The sequence below is a fragment of the Pezoporus flaviventris genome, unplaced genomic scaffold, assembly GCF_033815535.1.
Source record: "Pezoporus flaviventris isolate CSIRO_AGI_PZ_B2104156 unplaced genomic scaffold, CSIRO_AGI_Pfla_v1 ptg000213l, whole genome shotgun sequence".
Taxonomy (NCBI): Eukaryota; Metazoa; Chordata; class Aves; order Psittaciformes; family Psittacidae; genus Pezoporus; species Pezoporus flaviventris.
This window is the reverse complement of record NW_026892761.1, coordinates 6,266,990-6,286,489: the sequence shown is the minus strand read 5'-3', so window position 1 is coordinate 6,286,489 and position 19,500 is coordinate 6,266,990. Positions and strand designations below refer to the sequence as shown.

General features: G+C 40.1%; 1 protein-coding gene across 3 annotated transcripts in view; it reads left to right on the top strand.

Annotated features, from left to right (window-relative positions):
• The window catches only part of PREX1 (phosphatidylinositol-3,4,5-trisphosphate dependent Rac exchange factor 1), a 150,713-nt gene that overhangs the window by 51,154 nt on the left and 80,059 nt on the right, over positions 1-19,500 (top strand). For all 3 annotated transcript variants that reach the window (XM_061441548.1, XM_061441547.1, XM_061441546.1), the window contains exons 2-3: positions 11,170-11,241; positions 14,921-15,043. In XM_061441548.1, the coding sequence (XP_061297532.1) occupies positions 11,170-11,241; positions 14,921-15,043 (195 nt within the window). The remainder of the gene's footprint in view (positions 1-11,169; positions 11,242-14,920; positions 15,044-19,500) is intronic.

The window sequence follows — 19,500 nt, the reverse complement described above, 5'->3', positions numbered from 1 at the left end:
TGATGCGTCACATTGTCGTGTGGCCTCTGTGTGGGGAAGGCAAAAATTCAGGTCAGTGTCCTTCTTGAGATTCATTTTCCTTTCCATTTACCTGTAAAAGATTAATCTTTTAGCTCACAAATAAACATCCCCTAACTGCTGGTTTTATGAGGTGGGAGAATTCATAGCAGAGAGAGCTTGACATACTGTTTGCTTCTTGAAAGCTGCCCAAGCTACATGAACCACACATTATCTGATGTGCTCCAGTGGGAGAGGGAGAGCCGAGTCCATGGACATCAGCCCATCCTGCCTTTAATAGAAAAGCCTTGGGGCAGTCGGAGTTCCCTTCTTTTTAACTCCCTTCCTTCCCCTCCCCTTATGGGATTCCACTCCTTTTCACCAAATCGCATATTTTTCCATCCATTTGAAGTTCTTGGAAACCTTTCACAGGCTACAGAGAAACAGCCGCTCTGCTTAGGCTCTAGTGCTGAGGATCCCAGAATGTCACAGCCTTTTGTAGAGTTTGTAGTGCCTCCATGGAAAGCTGTGTTCCCCATTGTCACACCACAGGCACTTTAGCAGATTTCTCCCAGTAGGAAATGTCAAGCTCCAAAGGCCAGGAATGCTAATGCTTGTGTGCTGCACCAGAGCCCCAGTTGCTGGTTATGGAGGAGGAAAAGTGCCATAAGAATTTAGAGTCCTTACAGACACTGCTGCTTGTAAGGAGCCTGAGTGAAGCTGACTGCAGTTGATGCACAGGCCGTATACCAGGATAGTCCCCTAAGCCAGGAATAACTTTGTGATTTAAGTCCCTTGACTGTACCTGTGTCTAGTATACCTGCATGGATATTCTCAAATGCAGTTATTACTACTTGCTGCCTAAAATCTGGTGGCCGATATGCCTGAAATCTGGACAGTTTCACTGGAATTTCTGGTAGTTGCTGCCAATTCCAGTACTAGTTTTCTGGATGAGGCACCTACGGATTTCAGTGTTTCCCATTTTACCTCTGCTGTGAGGACTGATTAATATGAAACCTGTGAGTGCATAAACAGAGCTGATGCACATACTTCTGGGGACCTCTCTAAGGTGAAATGTCTAGTTTTGGCATTGTGATCGGTTCTTCTGTAGCTCTGAATTTTGTCAGTTGAGAAGGTACAACTCTGTTCAGTCACCTTTGCCCTTTTGGGTCCTTTTAAACTTAATCAAGCACAAATATTCCTGCAGTATAGGTGCATTTGAGAGTTTGTTTTGGTCCACAACCTGGTAGAAATCCAGCATGTCTAAGTCAGTGAATGGAATACTGTTCATTCAGTGTGTTAGCTACTTATATACACATGAATTGAGGTCAGATAGATATCTGCTTGAGAGGATACCTATAGAAGCAATATCAATATTTAGATCTAACGTCTGATGTTAAACTGGCTTGTAAGACTCTGAGGACTTATCAGCTGAGCATAAATGTTCCTAGTGAAATAGGATCCTGGGATTTTGTTACGTGCTTGCAACGTAGATCAAGTTTGCAGGTCACCCGAGATCATGGTACTTGGGCCCCGTGTAGATTCACAACGTAATTTAGCACAAGTGTCAGTGAACCTGATGACAGTAAGCTGAACTGGTCTGCTTCAGTTAGCCCAGAGATTCAGTCTAAGCTTGAAAATTGATATTACTCAGTATCATCACATAAACTCAGTTGGAAGACTAAGGGCCAGGTCTTCAGGTGGATTCACTCACATGCAAATTGGTGAAGTTATGTGGGTTATACCCCTGCATGTTTTGGCAGGTCTGTTTGCCTGACCATTAACTTCAATTGTTAACTGAAAGGATCAGCTTCTTACACATATTCAGAAACTGAGTAGGTAAGACAAGATTCTACTTTTTTTTTTTTTAAGCTTTTACCTATGCTCTGTGATCCTTAACCTGCAGAGGGAATAACACTGGGGAAGTCTTTGCCTGTGTTGCAGCTGATATAAAGAAATTCCAAGGACTTCACTAGATTTCATTTTAAAGTTTTTTCTGTTGTGTCTGTTTAGTGCTTCATGTATTAAGGCACTGTCACTGGAAAGAAAAAGAGTAGAAAAGGGAGATAAGTCTTTCTGATATGAAGGTGCTTTAGCTTGGATGGACTCTTGAAATACTAATTGAAGAAATTTTTGCTACAAGTATATTCAACATCTGGACTTTACTATTTTTGGGGACCAATTCATGTTTCTAGTCACTGATGTCTCTACCTCCCTCTTGAAATAGGAGTAGCTGTGTAGAGCCTGAAACCTGATTAAACATTCCTTGGTACTGATAGGATCTTTGTAGTTGGAGACATCACTAACTTAGAACTGGTTGCATTCTGCAGGCTTCTGTCTATTATGGACATACTTAATGTAAGTAGTATGGGTCAAATCCTGAAATATTTGTATGTTGTTTACTCGGCCCTTACTCCTGAAGCAAGTTTTGCTCAGGTAACATAAAGGTTAAGCAGACACAGATTTGTTCTTCTACGTAAGAGGAATAAAGTAAAACATGATTTTCAAGCAAACTATGTCCTGGAAACCTTTTGAAGAGTTCCACGGTGTGCTGAGATGATCAAAATTATCTCATGATTGCAGAAAAGGGAGAAAGACAAGAAGGGGCCAATAAAAGGGAGAATATTCCAAAAGCTTGAGAGAATTAGGCACATAACTTTCTTAAGCCCCTTTAAAAATCCAAACAAACACATTCTCTGTTGATACTAAAAATGGGCTGGAGTCATAGAGGGATAGATATGCACAGAAGGACATGCTGGAGCTGTGGGTCTGCAAAGGAGGAAGGCTGGGTTTTTCTGTGGTGTGGGTTGGTTGGTTTGGGGTTTGTTTGCTTTTTGAATCTGCATTAATGAGACTATTTAGTGATTTAGGGGTAGAGTCGGAGAGGAGGGAGGACATGAAGAGGAGTCCAGAGAGACAGGATACAGAACATATGAAGATATTAGTAGAAATGAGTCCTAAAGGATATCAAAGGTGAAAAATGTGCCTTTTGTTGAGCCTTGAAATGAACCAGGATCTTCTGACCTGCCTCAGGTTGCAAATATTAGTGACCAAGGGGAGGAGGGGATAGCAGAGGTCAGGACAATGGTAGGGAAGAGACAATGGATGCTCTGCAGCACCAGTTGCTCTTTCACTTCACAAGAAGTTTTTTGCAATTCAAATGAAAACAAACCCCCCTTAGGAAAGGGATCCCTCTTTGAGTGAGAAACACTGCAACATGTTTTACTCTCACTTCCCTTTGGTTTCACCTTCCTTCATCAGTCAATGCATGAATGAATTTGGTCTGACTTTTTTTAGTTGTTGCAAAATTCCAGTGTCAGTATCAGCACACTGGAAATACAGATCACAGACATTTCAGTCCAGGATCTTTTTGGAGCTTGTTTTGTCAATTACTTTTTCTGGGAAGTGCTGCTAGATCAGTTCACTTGTGCTGAGTCCCAGAATACTGCCATTAATTTTGCATGTGTCTACTTGCAGTGCCCCCATGGTCATAGCACCCTTGCTGACAGTCAGTCACTGGTTCACTTACAGAAAAGATTCAGTAATGCTCATTGCCCTGGAACTTTGTATTTGTAGATGCTGTGAAGCTGATACCGGAAAGGAGGGTGGTCTGATCTAAACCTGTCACCCAGGCACTCTTGATAGGAAGAAAAAGGCATTTCTAGCGAGCAGTTCAGCCTTTCTTCTTAAACCTCACTCCTAGAGTGCAGTGACTCATCCTTTGAAGCCTTCCTGGTGCTTTGTGTTGTAGAGGGAACTTGTATCACTAACTTAAGGTTAGGCTCCAGTTTTTAGGTGGGTGCTATTAGATGAATTGCAGGGGAATCCTGGCCACAGTGATTTGTTGACAGAAGCTATAGCTTACTTAAGTAGTGGCTATTTCTCTTGTGTAGTATATAAAGAATAGATCCAGTTTATTTATTCAAGCATTTTATTCATACATGCACTACAGAATTTTCAACAGCTGAGTTTCTGAACAGTTCCTTATATTTCATTCGGTATTTATCAGGATTAATTTATGTCAGATTAAGAAGTGGGGAAGAGGTTTCAAGTTGCGATGATCAGTGCTTAGTTAATGTTCATTGGCAGTGGCAGTTTTGTAGTAGGTGTAGGTCTATTTATTGCTTATATATCTGTACAGTTACTAAAAAAATACCTGTTGAAATTATGCTTCAAATAAAAAGATCTCTGCCCTGTGATACACATGGATTTTGCAGTTGTGTTCTGATGATCTTCCCAGTTTCACCTGAGATTGAGTCTACTCTTTTTTTGTAAAGGGTCATGCAGACTTCTGTGAGAAGAGATGATTCATGCTGTGACATCCATGCTTCTGTGTGTGTGAAATGATTGGTATTTGAAATAACAACACTGGAATGAAAAAAGTCATCTTAAAAGAAGGAAGAGGGGAGCTGAGGGTGAAGCTGGGGCATATGAGCAAGAAAGACGTTTTCCCCGGGAAATGGGGGTAATAGGTGTGAGAACAAATATCTTTGTATTTGCTTTCAAAAATAGTGCAGTGAGTATCACAGAGGAGAGGTGATCAGTAGAAGTGGTTCTACTCATTTCATGTCTAACATAGCCCAAGATGATGCAAAGGCTGGAAGTGTCATTTAAAAACATGTAGAGTAGAGTCTGTTTGACTTTCTGCTTAGCAGCAGGCAGTGGTGAGAATTTGCAGTTCAGACTGCTTGAGCTGATTGCAGAGAATGTTTGTTATTCTGTAATGTACGTGACTTTCTTTTTTAGATCATCTTGGTTAGCTAATAGTTTAGTTCCTCTTCAGGGGATAGATAAAAAATTAAATATGTACCAATAAGCTCTGATGCTTTAAAGCCTATTTGATACACAGGAAGCCTGAAATTAGGGCAATAAAGATATTTCTGATGCTATTTCCTCTTACTAAACACCTCTGCCTACCAGGCAAGTCCCTGTTCAGCTGTTTGCTGATGAACTCATTTGGCTGTAGAGCTGAGTTACTTTTTGCAGTGCTGCTCTCACAGCTGTGGCTCTTTATTGTTCTAAATGGATCTAGAGAAATATATTCTTCATAGGTAGAATACTCTATGCAGGAAATTCAGTATAATGCACTCATCTGATGCTTAAGTTCTTTATTCCTTTACCAGACACTGATAATTTAAAATGTGTTTTTATAGAGATCTTAATATAGCATCTAGTAATTGAGCAGTAAGTGAGTACAGGATTGCCAGTTTACAGTGTGAGATGTACAGTAATATACTCTTTAAAAGTAGTAGGATTGTTTCAGTCTCGCTCCATTTTACATGTGTAATGTTAGTGATGTCAAAGGAATTGCTTCTGATTTCCTGTATTCTAACTTGAATTTCACAATTGAAAAACCTGAATCAGGCCTAGTATTCTACATGTGTGTGCTGGCTTTTGTCCAGGGAGGTAAGAGATGGTTGAAAAGTAGTCTGAATTTAGAGAATAATAAATCCATCTCTCTTTAGAATCCACTTGTCTCCAGGATGGAAGTCAGTAGATCTCAGTTAATAGTGCACAGTACTGCAGACCACTCTAGGAGGAATAGAACTGAAGTAGGTTCACCTCCAGTTGAAGTGACTTGATTCCCAATCAGTTGTAACCCAAAGCTGTGCTCTCATTCAGTGAAAGATCTGCATTTGGGTATTTATAACATGCTTAAAGGGGAATGCTTTTTAAAGCATTTAAAACTAAAAATTAGTTTTCCATAGAAATGCACACTTAGTTGTTATTAATTGGGGGAAGAAAGGGAGAGGAACTGATTATGGGATTTATTTTGTATAAATTGCCTTGTACAGTCATTGTTATGTTATTTTGAGATTATTTCACTGTCTTTCCATCTTCAGTGCAGGTGAGAATTGCAGTTCGTATATAGGATGCAGGATATTGATGTTTCCTGTCATTTGTGTAGAGCTTTAGCTTAAAAACAGCATATCTGATAGAAAGCAAAAGAACATGATCGGGATGACAATACTCAAAGCTAACAATTGAGTAACATGAGCAAGGATGCACCTGCTTTTAAAACACAAACTTCAGCAAACATTCATTTTAAATCATCAGACTATTTCAGTAGAGCCGTGTTCCCACAGGACTTTCAAGCTGCTTTGCTAAAGACAATGGAGTATTTCGGTATCTTGCTTGTACTTCAATGGAGGCAAAGGCTTATTTAAGCCACATTTAGCAGCAACATTAATTCAGGTGATGGAAAAAATGAAAATTGAAGTTACACTTGCAAGTATTTGTTCAAGTCTTTATGACAAGTTTTTCTCTGTATCATCAGACATGGGTTAAGGCACTGCCCCTAAGCTATAGTTGCAAGGTGGAGATGCCAGTGGTGGTCAAATGATGAAATTCACTGTCTGTGTCACCTCTTCCTTTTTCACTGTGAGCAAATTTTTCTGAACTCAAAATGTCTGCACTTGCAAGAAATTTTTAAACAATTGATTTCACAAGTGTAAAGCAAACTCTTCATTTTAACTCTGAAAATATGAGGCTCACCTAGATCCCTGTGTTGTTCTGAATCTGTCCTGGTCACTGACACATGTGACAGAATTGCCTCACTTGTCTCTTAAGAGCAATATGAAATTCCAGTCGCCTGTTGATAAAATGGGTTTCACAGGATTGTACTTTTAGATATTTCTCCTTCTGGATATGGTCACCAGTTGCCTCATCGTTGTTGGTCTGTTTCTGTTCTCCCTTTCATTTCCTTCAGGGTTATGTACGGTTTGCCTGCTTTGCTGTTTAATCAGAAATCTTTTGCTATTTCTGAACATTTGAGGAAGTATCTGCCTCAGACACGAATTTTGAGAAAGGCATGAACAAACTATCACTGCCTTCTCCCTAGTATTTGCTATGTGTTACTTTTGCTACCTAGGAGGTGGTAAACACTAATTTTTCCTAATAAAGTCAAGGCTGCAAGTCAAAAGTTCAACAAGGGCCATTTGAAAAGCATTTGGGAGAAATCCCAGTTGCTTCAGTCTGTTTATGTGAGAACAATTTACAATTAGGAGATTCTTTCCTTAAGGTATGCTTTGTGCTTTTGTGGTTCAGAGGTAAGACACCCAAAGCAACAAGGTTTCATTATAGCAGCAGACTGTAAGACTAGTAATCTGAAGAACAAACACCTTCATGAAAAAGGGGACATTAAAAAGTACTTATTTACTGAAATTAACTTTTATACGTAAATTGCATTCTAGATTTGTAATGTGTTTCTATTAGTGTTTATTGGATGTGACTTACCCAACATGACATGGTGCAGAAGGGGAGCATTTCACTCTGCTCATTCTGATTTGTCGTAGATCTGCTTGAATCCTGCAAGGCATTTGTACTGTAAGACAAACTATGAACTGTGTTTATGCGTGACATGAGGAGCATCAGACATGGCCTGCTGAGCTTGGAAGCAGCAGACCTTGAGGGCAACAAGTCACAGTGCACAAATACATGTTATGTTGATGCAGCAGCAGAATTTTAAACAAAAACAAATCCGCTCTGGGCTGTTTTGCTAATGATTAGCACATCCTCGTGGAAGATGAGACCTTTACAGACCTTTATCAGGAGAATGAGTTTCTCAGCTTGGTTTCGCATTTTTTTCCCCTACACTGTGCTGTGATCTGTTTTTTTTCTGGACCCATGGGCTCTACCAGACCTTCTTCCCAGTGTGTATCACAAACTGCCGTCCTTCCCTGAATCCCTGATAGTTTGTAAGTGTAGTAAACCAACAGCACGCCACAGTAGAGAGTTCTGCTTTTGGCTGCAGCACAGGGGTGATCATGATCATCCTGCTGTGTCCTTGGAATGATTTTTCAGAGAACCCAAGTCTTAGGAATGTTTTTCAGGAGCTCTCAAGAAAGCTGATCCTATGCTTCTATGTATCTCTGCAGGATAGGAAGTCCATTTTTACAGAGATGGAAGGTGTTGCAAATGAAGAGGGTTGTATTGAGGGGTGTTTGAAAGTTCCTCGTGGGAAATACCAAGGACTGGAACCCTTGAATTTGCGAGTTGTGTAGAGTGTGAAGAGATTGGAGCAGCCAGAGAGAACATTTGCCTCAGTAACTTTTTAGGTGGCCAGAAAAGCCTCTACCCCTTCAACAGCTTCCTCTTTAATAACAATATGTTTTGGAATATAAATAAGATGGACATGGCAAGTTTTCTAATATTTACCACCACCCTCCTCTCTTGTTTGTCATCACCTTTGTCATGTCCTTCCCCAAATACCTGTCTGATTTTTCAGATAAATCAATAGGTCTAATAAAAGATCATAGCTGTTTCCCTGAGCTGTTTCCCATAGAGAGCTGCATACTGCTTGCATAATGGATCTTCAAGTCTCTGTCACCACGTGAGTAGAGGGATGGTGTTGGTACAGATGAGCTTAGAGCCTAGTCAAACTGGTAGCACAAAAAGTCGCTTGAGAAGTTTGGAAAACACTGACCTGAATTTCTAAACAACAGCTCTGGGAAAAGGGCTGTTTTTTCCAAGCTAGAAGGGGTTTGGAAGGAAAGTGGTGTTGTCATGTGAACAGGGCATGCAAGATTAGTTCTATGAGCTGCTGTTTAATAGCTTGTATTTATCATGCTTTTTAATTTGAATGACTGCGTTACAAAAGATTCTGTTTGCACGTGCGAAGGTATTGAAAACTGGGGAACAAATAGTTCTTCATCCACGAAGTTCTGATATTTTGGGGAAGATTGCATTTTAGAAAGCATTCTACTAAATTTCTAGGACCAAAATCTCTTGTAACTGTCTTGTTTTATTATTGCTGGAAAGACTGCTGTTCATGTACATCAGGACAAATCAGAAGCTGTAGGAGATTTGACAGATGATCTACAAAGTTGACTGCCTCTTTCCCTCTTATGTCTTTCATCCTTTCTACTCTCTCCCTGCTTCTGTGCCTCTCATTTTTTGCTTGGTTTTCCTTCTCCTTTTCTCCCTTTCTCACGCCCACATTAAATGATCTTTTCAGACAAGCATCACAGAAAAGCTGTTTTTTAGATTAACACAGACTCTACTTTTTTACTGACTAGCCTGTAACAGCTAATGTGATTTGCACTTCTGTTTACCAGCTTTCTATAATTAGACTCATCATACTGGGACTAATATGCAGGTAACTGTTAGTCACCAGTGGAGTTGCTAATTGTGTAGATTAATGAAACATTCCAATTGGATTTGTTGTCTTCAAACAGACATGTGATTAAAGCAAGGAAAAGTGTCTGCCTGGCTTATCTTTGGAAAGTGACTTTAATATGATGTGTTACCTTGTATAAATCAAATGCTTGATTATTAATGCTCAGATATCACACCCAGCACTGAAGTGGGAGGGCAACAGCTATTCCTGTCAGTCCTCCTGCCATTAGTCATCATGCTGAACGCTTCATCTTGGTTCCCTGACTGTTGCCAAGGTGCTGGGCAGTACGTTAACATTGCAGCAGTTCGTGGCCAAGTTACTGGCAAAGTGGACTGGCTTGTTCTTGTAAAAGGCCTCTTCCACCACTGGCACACGTGTTGTGTGCCTTTAACGCAGGAATCTGTTTTTCAGACTTCTTGGTCCGCACAACCTGCTCCAAGCTCTCCATATCTAGCTGGAATCTAGCCAGGATCTCCTTCCTGTTTAGCGATGCAGGAGAAGCAGTGTGGTTATAGTCCTTGAAATTTGTTCAAAAGCAGGGCTGAAAATAAATGTAGGGTCTGTGTGCCTCATTAATTAATCTTTTATGGATGCCTGTCCTGTATAATGCGAATGGCTGACAAGTGACAGAGCACCATGGCTAAACAGAAACAGAGATGTGCTTGTGTTAGTGCTGGAGGTCAGACAGACATGTTCCCTGTCTTCCACCCAAAATACCAGAGGAGAAGGCATTCCAGAAGTTCTAAGTTTGGTTCAGTGCCATTGCTTCTTATCAGGTTGTAAGCTGCTGCCAATCCCAACAGGCAAAGGGAAAAAAGAAAAAGCAGAGTATGCATCAGCCGACATGGACATTGCACAGGAATAGTTCAATTTTTAAAAGTCTTTTATTATCAAGCTTTGTACCATAAATACAAAGAAATGACCTGCTTCCCCTCTGTCTCAGGTGGGTAAGAAAAGTTCCTTTCTTCCTTGCTCACAGCACTTCCCAGGGTTCACTCTTGTGTGGGAGATAAGTTGGAAACCACAAACAAGAGCAGAGAGGAAAGCCCTCTGCCCTGCTGCTCATGGGTCACACAGTTTATCACAGCAGGTTCTGTCAGCACTGGCTTCCCTTCAGTCTCACCTGCGGGTATTTGCATCCCTCTGTTGATGTCTGTGGAAGATAAAACTCCATGCTCTCAGGTCTGAAGTGTCCTTTAGCTGGTAGCTGCTAGAACAGTGGAAACCTGAAGCAGAAATCCTATGCAGTGTGCTTTGCTAAACCCATCCCACTGAATCAAATGTGTTGTGGTACGTTCAGTGCAAACGCAAGTAGGTCCTGGCTTCCAGTAGCCAGAGTTATGCTTTGTAGGCTGATATTCAGATCATTGTCCATTTGTATCTGGCCTGGAGCTTTTTATTGATTTGCCTGTTAAAGGCAGAGTTGTGCAGAGCTGAAGGAAGGGGAAGCCTGGCCTACGTGAAAAGTTCCCTGCATTGTTTTGTCTGTTTTCAACCAAGTGAAGCACAGCAAACAGCAGAATGTATCCCAGCCCCTGTCTGGTGATTTCCATTTCCCTTCCCTATGTATCTAGTCCGTTGAACTTGTCCATAACCCTGGCTCGTAGCTCTATCATGCCTCAGCTTCAGCAGCATGAATATCCTTTTGTCATTCTTTGGAGTCCTTTTTGCTGACATACATCTTTCTGTGTGTCAGGCCTGCTGCTTTCCGAAGTCAAAACAGCTACGTCTCAGAGAGGGAAAACCTTCAAAGAAAACTCAAACAGACACTTGCTGTAATCTGTTGGTAGTAACAGATAATTAAGTCAAAAAATTTCAACAGAGGGAAGACATGTATTGCCAGGCAAAGCCCAATGACATTGTAGGAAATGTCTTTTGTGCTGCCCTGAATGCAGCTCTGAGTCTAGAAACTGTGGTGGTGATTCGGTGAGTGTTTACCTTCTTTTAGTCTTAAAGATAATCAGTCACACTCTTGCTGTGAACCTAGAAGATATAAAAGAGTGAAATCAAGCTTGTATCAAGCTGTTTGAACACAATCTGTTTTATCTTTGCAGGCATTTCTTCACCGGATCCGTCAGAATGCTGTGGACAAAGCTGAGAAGTACATAACAGAGGAGAATGTTAAGGTATTTCTTCTATCTTCCTCATTTTCTTGGCAGGGAAAACGATACGTAATGAAAGGCTTGTTTCAGGGATATGAATATCAACTATCCTCATCTCATATTGATGCTTATTATTAAACTGGTTCCCTAAGGAGAAGAGGCTCGTGTTGACAGTTTATCTGTCAATCTGTTTGCCCATTCATATAGCTGTCATCTTCCTGCAATTTTTCATCCCACCAGTTAATTTCAGTAAAATTTGACAACAGCGTGGTGTTGTCAGAGATACTGACTTTTGGCAAGATTTGTGAATTGGTGAGTAGAGGACAGAGGAGCCTTTTCAGTGTCTTAGAGAGTAAAGGCAGGGAATGCACAGCCCTTGTCTGTTTTACTTGACAGTATTTAGTTAATCAATTTGCATCTGCTGTCTTTTACAAATCTAAAATTGGTAAGGCTCATGAGAAGGAGGCAGGGATACTCCTTGTGGTCTAGTGGGAAGGACTTTGTGTTCTTGTGGAAGGACTTAGGAAGTAGAAGACAGAGCTGTGAGGTACTAGCTTCTCTAGTACCTGTGGTCACAGGAGACCTTGTTCGTTATTTTCATAGATACAAGCAAAGCTTTCTTGTACTAATTTGGCTCAAAAACTCTCCTTGTACACATATGCATGTGAAACCAAAACCCACTCTGTACACACATGCAAGTGAAACCTGATGGTCAGCGGGACAGAGTGCAGTTTGTTTGCCATTAGAGGCTTACTTACTGAGCTTGCATTTGCTCCTATAGCTTCTAAATCAGCAGAAACTTTGCCCTTTACACTGATGGGAGCAGGGCACAGCAATAATAGCTACTGCACTGTTTCCCCAAGGCTGGTTACTCCATTTCATGTGCTAGTGTTATCTGAATGTATAGAGATCCTATCAGAGCTCTAGGCCTTGTTTTTGCTACTCATTCCATAGGCTGGCAGTGCTGTAGTATTGACTGACGGGCATCAGAAGGGGCTTGTAGTAAGCCCCTTGGCCATAGTAAGGCTTGGCAATTTTGTGGAGCTAAGCCTCATGCTGTATTCAAATATGGAAGTCCCTGCTCCCCCCAGACTCACCTTCTATACTCTAAGTTCAGGGGTAGCTGAAGAAGTAGACAAGTGATTAGTGGCAGTGGTGTCCCTGCCTGTGACAGCAGGGTTGGAACTAAATGATCTTTAAGGTCCCTTCCAACCCAAACCATTCTGTGAATAGATCTTATGTGCAGAGAAGTATGTGAAAATTAAGCTCTGCATGAGAAATAAAGCTACCCAATTTGAACAGCCGCAGATGTTGATGAAAGTTATTATTCTATGATTATTCATATAAGATCAAAATGAATATTAATTGTGACTGCCAGATGCAGTGCCCACAAAGCCTGTGCAGAAGAACGTGTATTTTCTCTGCTGATTTAAATGTATTTGTATTTGAAGTTTCAACGCACTCCTCTGGGGAAGTACTACTTCATTTCTGTGTCATTCTTGAAGTGCCTGGGGGGTCTTTTTGAGGCCACTGTGAGACCTCATTTATTCTTAATATTACAATACCCAACTTTCAATAAAAGAGCTTCTCTTTGGTAATAAAAGGCCTATGCCTATTCTGGTGAAATAGAGTCATAAAGGCCCACTTTCCTTGATCAGAGTCAATATTACCTCCCCCACCAATTCCCCTTCTTCCCTACCCCAAATAATTTAATTCCTTCCTATAGTTGAAAGATACCTGTTCTTTCTTTCCTTCTTCTTTCTCCCTCCTTGCTGGTAGAGGCAGAACAAACAAGGTGATTTTGGGACTTGAGATAATTCTGCCTCTTAATGTTATGTATATTGAGTCACCACAGAGCTGTGAGGTGGCTGGTAGCAGAGGCTGTATAAATGGTTTGGCAGCTTGTGTAAGGAGAAGCCTGTATTTTCCTCTCTTTCTTCATGCAGCAGAACCGTCTAGAGGAAAATACAGGGTATTCTGGCAGTCGCCCACCTCTGAGCTGAAAGAGAAAGTGTTTTTTACGATAATTCAGATTATTGCTCCCAGTATTGTTTTTGCAGGTTCCTCCTGCAGCTGGTGCTAAGCACTGAAGATTTTGGTACTCTTTGGCCACTGTATCCCCTTCCAGAAAGACCACACTGAGTCCTGTGCCAGGCCCAGATTTCACAAGTACTCCAGTGACTTTCAGCTGCAGCAACATCATAAAATGGTTTTAGTTCCTTCGCTGCCTCATGTGGGAATAACTCCATTGATATGTTAGTGTTGTACTGCATTCACAGCAGGCACTGATGTCATCTTACTGATACAGTAGGTTGAAGGCAGTACAATTTGAGGGTGTGCTCAAGCTGCCAGACATGGACCATCACATGAGGCTTATAAATGGTAACTGTGTGTTACATGTAGAAGCACATGCAGTCAAAGTCTCTCCACTGCCTTGGTCTTCAAGTGACTCTTCTTGTCTGTGAATTCTACTTCAAGCAGAGCTCTACTGACCACCACAGAATTTACTTGATTACACAGATATTCCTTGGATGAAAGAATATCCCCCAAAGACTGCTCCTGAAGGATAAAATCATTCCTGTCAGATATTTTCCTCTTCCTTCTTAATCCCCTTTTGGCACAGCTTCTGGCAAAGCCATGCAGACAGAGGCTACCATGTCATCACATCAGTTTCAGCCACATGACAGAACCATTGGATGCTCTGCTTGAATTAGCATGGGAAGTTTTCTGGAAGCAGTCAAATGGTCCTAGATCCCTGTCCTTTATTTTGGATCAGAGCCCATCAGTGCAAATTCAGTGTGTTGGAATCTTTTAGATTATTCAGAGCTAGAAAGCAGCCATGAGGCACAAGTATGCATTAACAGTGGTTAACCTGGGTACATGCGGAGAGGAGGGCTTCTTGGGTTCCTGATCTCATTTACACTGCAAAACCAGAGAGAAACTGGTTTTAAATCAGGAATTGAGGTTTTATTCCTGTCTTTAATGATAAGACTTATTTATAGTAGCTTTCACTCTGGCAGTTTATTCCCCTTAGCACATGTATATTCAAATCACTAGGGATCATTTAGCTGTGACAATGCACAATTACCTCTTGGTACCTGTCTAAACTAGGGGCTGCTATCCCATTACATAGGTCTTTTAGAACCACTGAGGTCAGCGAAAGGGACCTCCAAAGTGCTCCTTGTGTGGCTTGCAAACATCTTACAGTATTCTGCACTCCTGTCAGTGAAATGCTAGATCCCACAGGACAGAAGTTTTGTCTCTTATTTACAGGTACATATTTGTGTGCAATAGCTTCAAAGTCCCTTTCTTCCAGAAAGTGATTTCTAATGCAAGGGAAGGTAAGGCAAATGACTTCCTGCTTCTGTCTCCTGGAAAACGGTTTTGGTCATTGTAATTCCATTCACTTGGTTGGTCTCATAGGAAATCTTCTCCAGACTTGAAAGAGGTTGCTCTCATTCATCAGGCTGAGGTATCTGGAAAGATAACCTTCATTTACAGCAGGTACTTCAGTAGCAATAAAGATTTCTGTAGAGGGGCAGGAAATGGGCAAATACAGTGTAATTAATTCTGTAAGAGTCCCTGTCTGTCCTTTAGATCCTATCACCACAAGTCTAGAGCCACAATGCTTTGATGCTACTACTTTAACAGAACACTCTTGGGTGTATTAACAGCTAGCAACGTTTTTCACTTTATATTTCAGATCTTATTTTCTAACATCGAAGACATTCTTGGTGTTCACAAGGAGTTCCTGGCTGCCCTGGAATTTTGTTTACAACCAGAACCTCAGTCTCAGCATGAACTGGGAAATGTTTTCTTAAAATTTGTAAGTACAATGACTTAACGCTATCTGAAAATGCAGTTTCCTGTCGTAAGCTCCCATGCCCCTTAGCTAGCCCTAATCTTTAAGGTTTGTGGCAGTACTATGACAATATGTGTCTTGTATGAAAGTTGTAGGTAGGGTGGGAAAAATCTTGTGAATGAGGTTAGAACAATGGAAACCACATCAAACTTGCTTAAACAACAAGGTATTTTTAGAAACTCTTCCTTTTCCCATTGAATATTTTTTGTCCCTTTATTTCTCACCCAGCTGATCGTATTTTACTGTGAAGAATTTGTCTGCTTTGGTTCCAAATGTGTCAAAACGGCACAATTTCAAGTAAACGAATTATTTTTCTGTGTATTTTAAAATTGAAACCCACAAAGGTCAAAGATCAAAGTTAAAACCAAAGGCCAATACATCATTTACAGTAGCTAGTGTCTGTGCATATATATTTCTTTCAGTAAATGAAAGGTAGTGTGAGATGGCTGATCTTGCTGAAACGCAGCGCAAGTTACAACACAGCCTTTTACTGTAGACTAGATGAGTACCTGCATTCTGTAGCTCAAAAGGAAATAAAATTTGGCTTTTGGACTCAATGCTGGCTCAAGAATGCCAGAGATACAGACTGTGAAGTAGTCATATGATATGAAACTCTGCCAGTTCTAGGTTGTTTTTTTGACAAATTACTTTTGTATCATCTGACTTTGTGCCCGAGAGCTGAATTATTTGTTCTACTACATCCATAATATGATCATATGTACTAGCCCAATCCAGTCACACTGGTACTGCTGGGTAAGCTGGGAAAGCACAGATCTATACTAAGGGTCGTGCAATTGATGCTTATGCTTCTCTTATCATAATTTGTTTCTTATACTGTGGAATTCTTCATGTAGTAGATTTTTATTTTGTTTTTAACGTGGCTCAGTTCTCAATCATTTATGTCTATAGATAATGTATATAGAGCATACTGTATATGCAGGATCAGCTATTGTATATACACCTAGTCAAAAGCTGGACTCATTTAAATGCAAAGTTACCTCATTTTCATGTATAATACTTTGAAGTTGCACATTTTTTCATTCGGAGCAGCCCTCCTGAGATGTTTGAAAATGAGAAATCACATACATAATAGCCATTTCTTCAAATTCTTATTAACTGCATTAAGCCACAGGCCAACTTCCTGTCAAAATATGTTCTGTTATGCTTTCATAATCAAAATTCATGCCTTCACAGTTCATCAGGTTTGAGTGGACAGCAATTATACAGCCATTCATTACTCATACAGCTTTACCATCTAATACCACCACCCCCCCCCCCTTTAAGTTTTATTTATGCTGTGACAATTACTAAAATAGTGTCAGAAAGTGTTATATAGAGATCATGCCCCAAAATTGTATCAGATGTGAGGACTGACTGTCGGCTGTTGAAAAACATGATCTTAGGTAGAGCCTTGAATACCCACTAGAATCACTGCCTGCCACAAGATGTGTTGTACTGATACATTAGTATTCGTTAGGGAAGGTATCAAAATTAGACGGCTTTTGAGTGATGCTGTCAAATTGTCTACTGTGTTTGAGTGGCACTGAATAACCAGAAATGTTAATATCCCGTCACTTGACTGAATTCAAGCCTGGTATATGTAGTTATTGGTAGTGTTTTCTTGTATATGAGTATATTTTGTAACTTTAGTGTTGTTAAATTTAATAATTATGTAAGGTTTTGTTTATCAAACATGCAACAATACAGGAATTCTGAAACTATAATGCTGGTGAGAATTTGTCTTCTGATAAGAGGCAGTTTGCCCGAGTACATCTTATGTTGCTGTTTGTGGACTGCATTGAAAATAATGTGTACATCAACTATTTCATGATCCCCCAGAGAAGAAGCATCTTATACTGAAGGAAGTGAAACATATGTTTAATTCAGAATGTATAGAAAAAGCTGTTTTCATTCATCATTACCTTAAGGAAATAATACTATTAGGAGCATTGTGGTACCTAAACTGAGCAATGAACAGTCAACAGAAGATTATCAGGAGAGGAGGAAATAATCTGTCCTTGAAGGAGGAAATAACCTATGCCTAGGTTTTAGAAGACAAGCTTCACTGTGGTTATTTGAGAAGGGAGGTGAGATTTGTGCTCTGTCACAATAAAGGCTTCTATAGTGAAGCACTCCTGTACCATGGCTGAAGAGCTGCATGTTGTTTAGCCTGCTTACCCAGGGAAAACATGGGTAACCTGTTTCTTTGGTCTTTCATTTTGGGTAAGTAACACCTGAAGCAAGCACACAGATTTTGTAAGGGTTCTGAAAGATAATCACTGCACATTGACTCCGTAAAGTATTTTAACAGATGATGTAATACACTTGCTCTCATATTTAGTTGTGAAAAATCGTTTTACTTCAGACACTGTTTGCCTTAATGCCATTTGATCTGATGATCATGAGTTCATTGTCTGATGTGGGATGCTAGGATTTCTTTTGGTGTTGTAGTTCAGTGTGACTATAACAGACAGTAAAGAACATACTTCATTCAAAATTTCATCTGCAGCCTTAAACAAAATGGCATGGAGAAAAGTCTAACATCAAAGAGATTATATACACTGAACTTGGAATAATCACACCTCATCAGCACAGGCTCTTTTGTGCAGGTCATTAGAATGTATGACTGTCTGCAGAGCAGAAGGGCAGGGAATAGACAGATGCTTCATTTCTGATATTGCCATATTGCTAGAGCTTTGGTTGAGTAATAGCTAGAAACTTGTTCAAGGGACACATGTCCTCATATTTAGGAGCAGTGTTGTATGAGTGATCAGTTTTACTGTCCAAGTCATCAGAGATGTTGTTTTGTTGAGAATTACAGCTCTGTTTTGTTTAGGTTTTTAATGTTGACTAAATTGTTTCCAATCTGCTTTGAAACATGAAAATGCTTTGTTAAAAATGTGTCCAAATAAAATTGTTACAATTTTCCCAAAGTATTATTTGCTTTTTTTCTAGTGAAAACTATTTTCCAATTTGCACTAATTTGTGGGCAGTTCTAATAGACCTAAAGTAACATATTTGGAGAATATTGGTTAAAGATTTATTTTAACCAAACTAAGAATATTATAGACTTATTTCTGTCACCAAAATCAGAAGGACTAACTATGTATCCAGTAGATTTGCTGAGTAAGAAGGTGCATTTTTATGTGGTCACATTTCTGACTATAATTGCACTTTAATATAGAATAACTGCAGGTTCAGAATTCCTGGGCTGACATCTGTAATTATGTAACTGATAATTTCCTCACCAGGGCATGGGAGAGTCCAGGACTGAATGTCACCCAGAGAGGAAATTAAACACTTCAGACACTGAGTAATTTAAAGCATAGTTCTCATATTTGTGGGTCTCATGCATGAAGGACAGCTGGAAAAGACTTGATGAAAGCACTCTGGTGTGTGTATAATTATTGTACTGACTTGAGCTTTAGCAAAGGGATTTTGTTGTGATCTAAATATAACCTCCCAAAACTCCAGGCAGTCAAAGCTGCAGTCAGAAACCTGAGCAATGACATTTTGTGTGCATTGATGTAACGGATGCTGTAATGTTAATGGTTACTATTTTTAGTTTCAAGCATGCTGCTTGTGTGCATCCAGGGAGTTGAGGAGAGATGAGAGGAAGAAATGTAGGAGAAACTTGTATATCTGTCTATTCATTCTGTAATTCTTCAGTTTTTATGGTTGAAAACAATCCCATGCCTTCCAGTTGCCTCTTTTCTATTGTGCTATGGACCCAGCCCTGCCTTTTCCTGCATCTGGTGATCAGAAGCCTTTGTTTCTTTTCAGCTTCCCAGTATTAAGCTCTAGTAGTAATATGAACAGCTGTAGATGAAGGATAAAAGTCTTGAACATCTGCATTCCAGCTCTTTGCACCATACTCTTTGTGGCTATTGTTTTATTTACTTCGTACCATTGTTGTTGTGTTTGGACATTCATCTGTTTATTCTCAATTCTTCCTTTGGAAGTGCAAGGGGACAATAAAAATCATCAGATTAATGATATATCAAATCCAAAAGCATTTTACAGTCTGTGAGCATGTCTATCTAGCCATTGTGTGTCTGACCAGAATGTCAAATTCTTATAAACTAATATTAAACACAATTTCTCTTCAATGTGGCAGTAGTAAAGGGGGAATGCCAGATGAATGTAGCGGTGTTCACTTTGATTTGTGTTATTCAACTCCTTCATTTGACAGTAGTTCTTTGTTTGGACCCCTGTGAGTTGTCTTAAAAGTACAAATATGCTGCAGATACCCTTAGCAAACAGAGGAGGCTCTGACAAGTGATAAGAGTCCAATCAATATTAAGAAAAACTAACTTCTAGTTCAGGGGAGATGGAAAGAATCAGATAGAATGTTTTTAGGGCAGGATCCTAAAGAGAAAATTACTGATGTGAATGCCACAGCAAACTCTGGAGGGCATTGT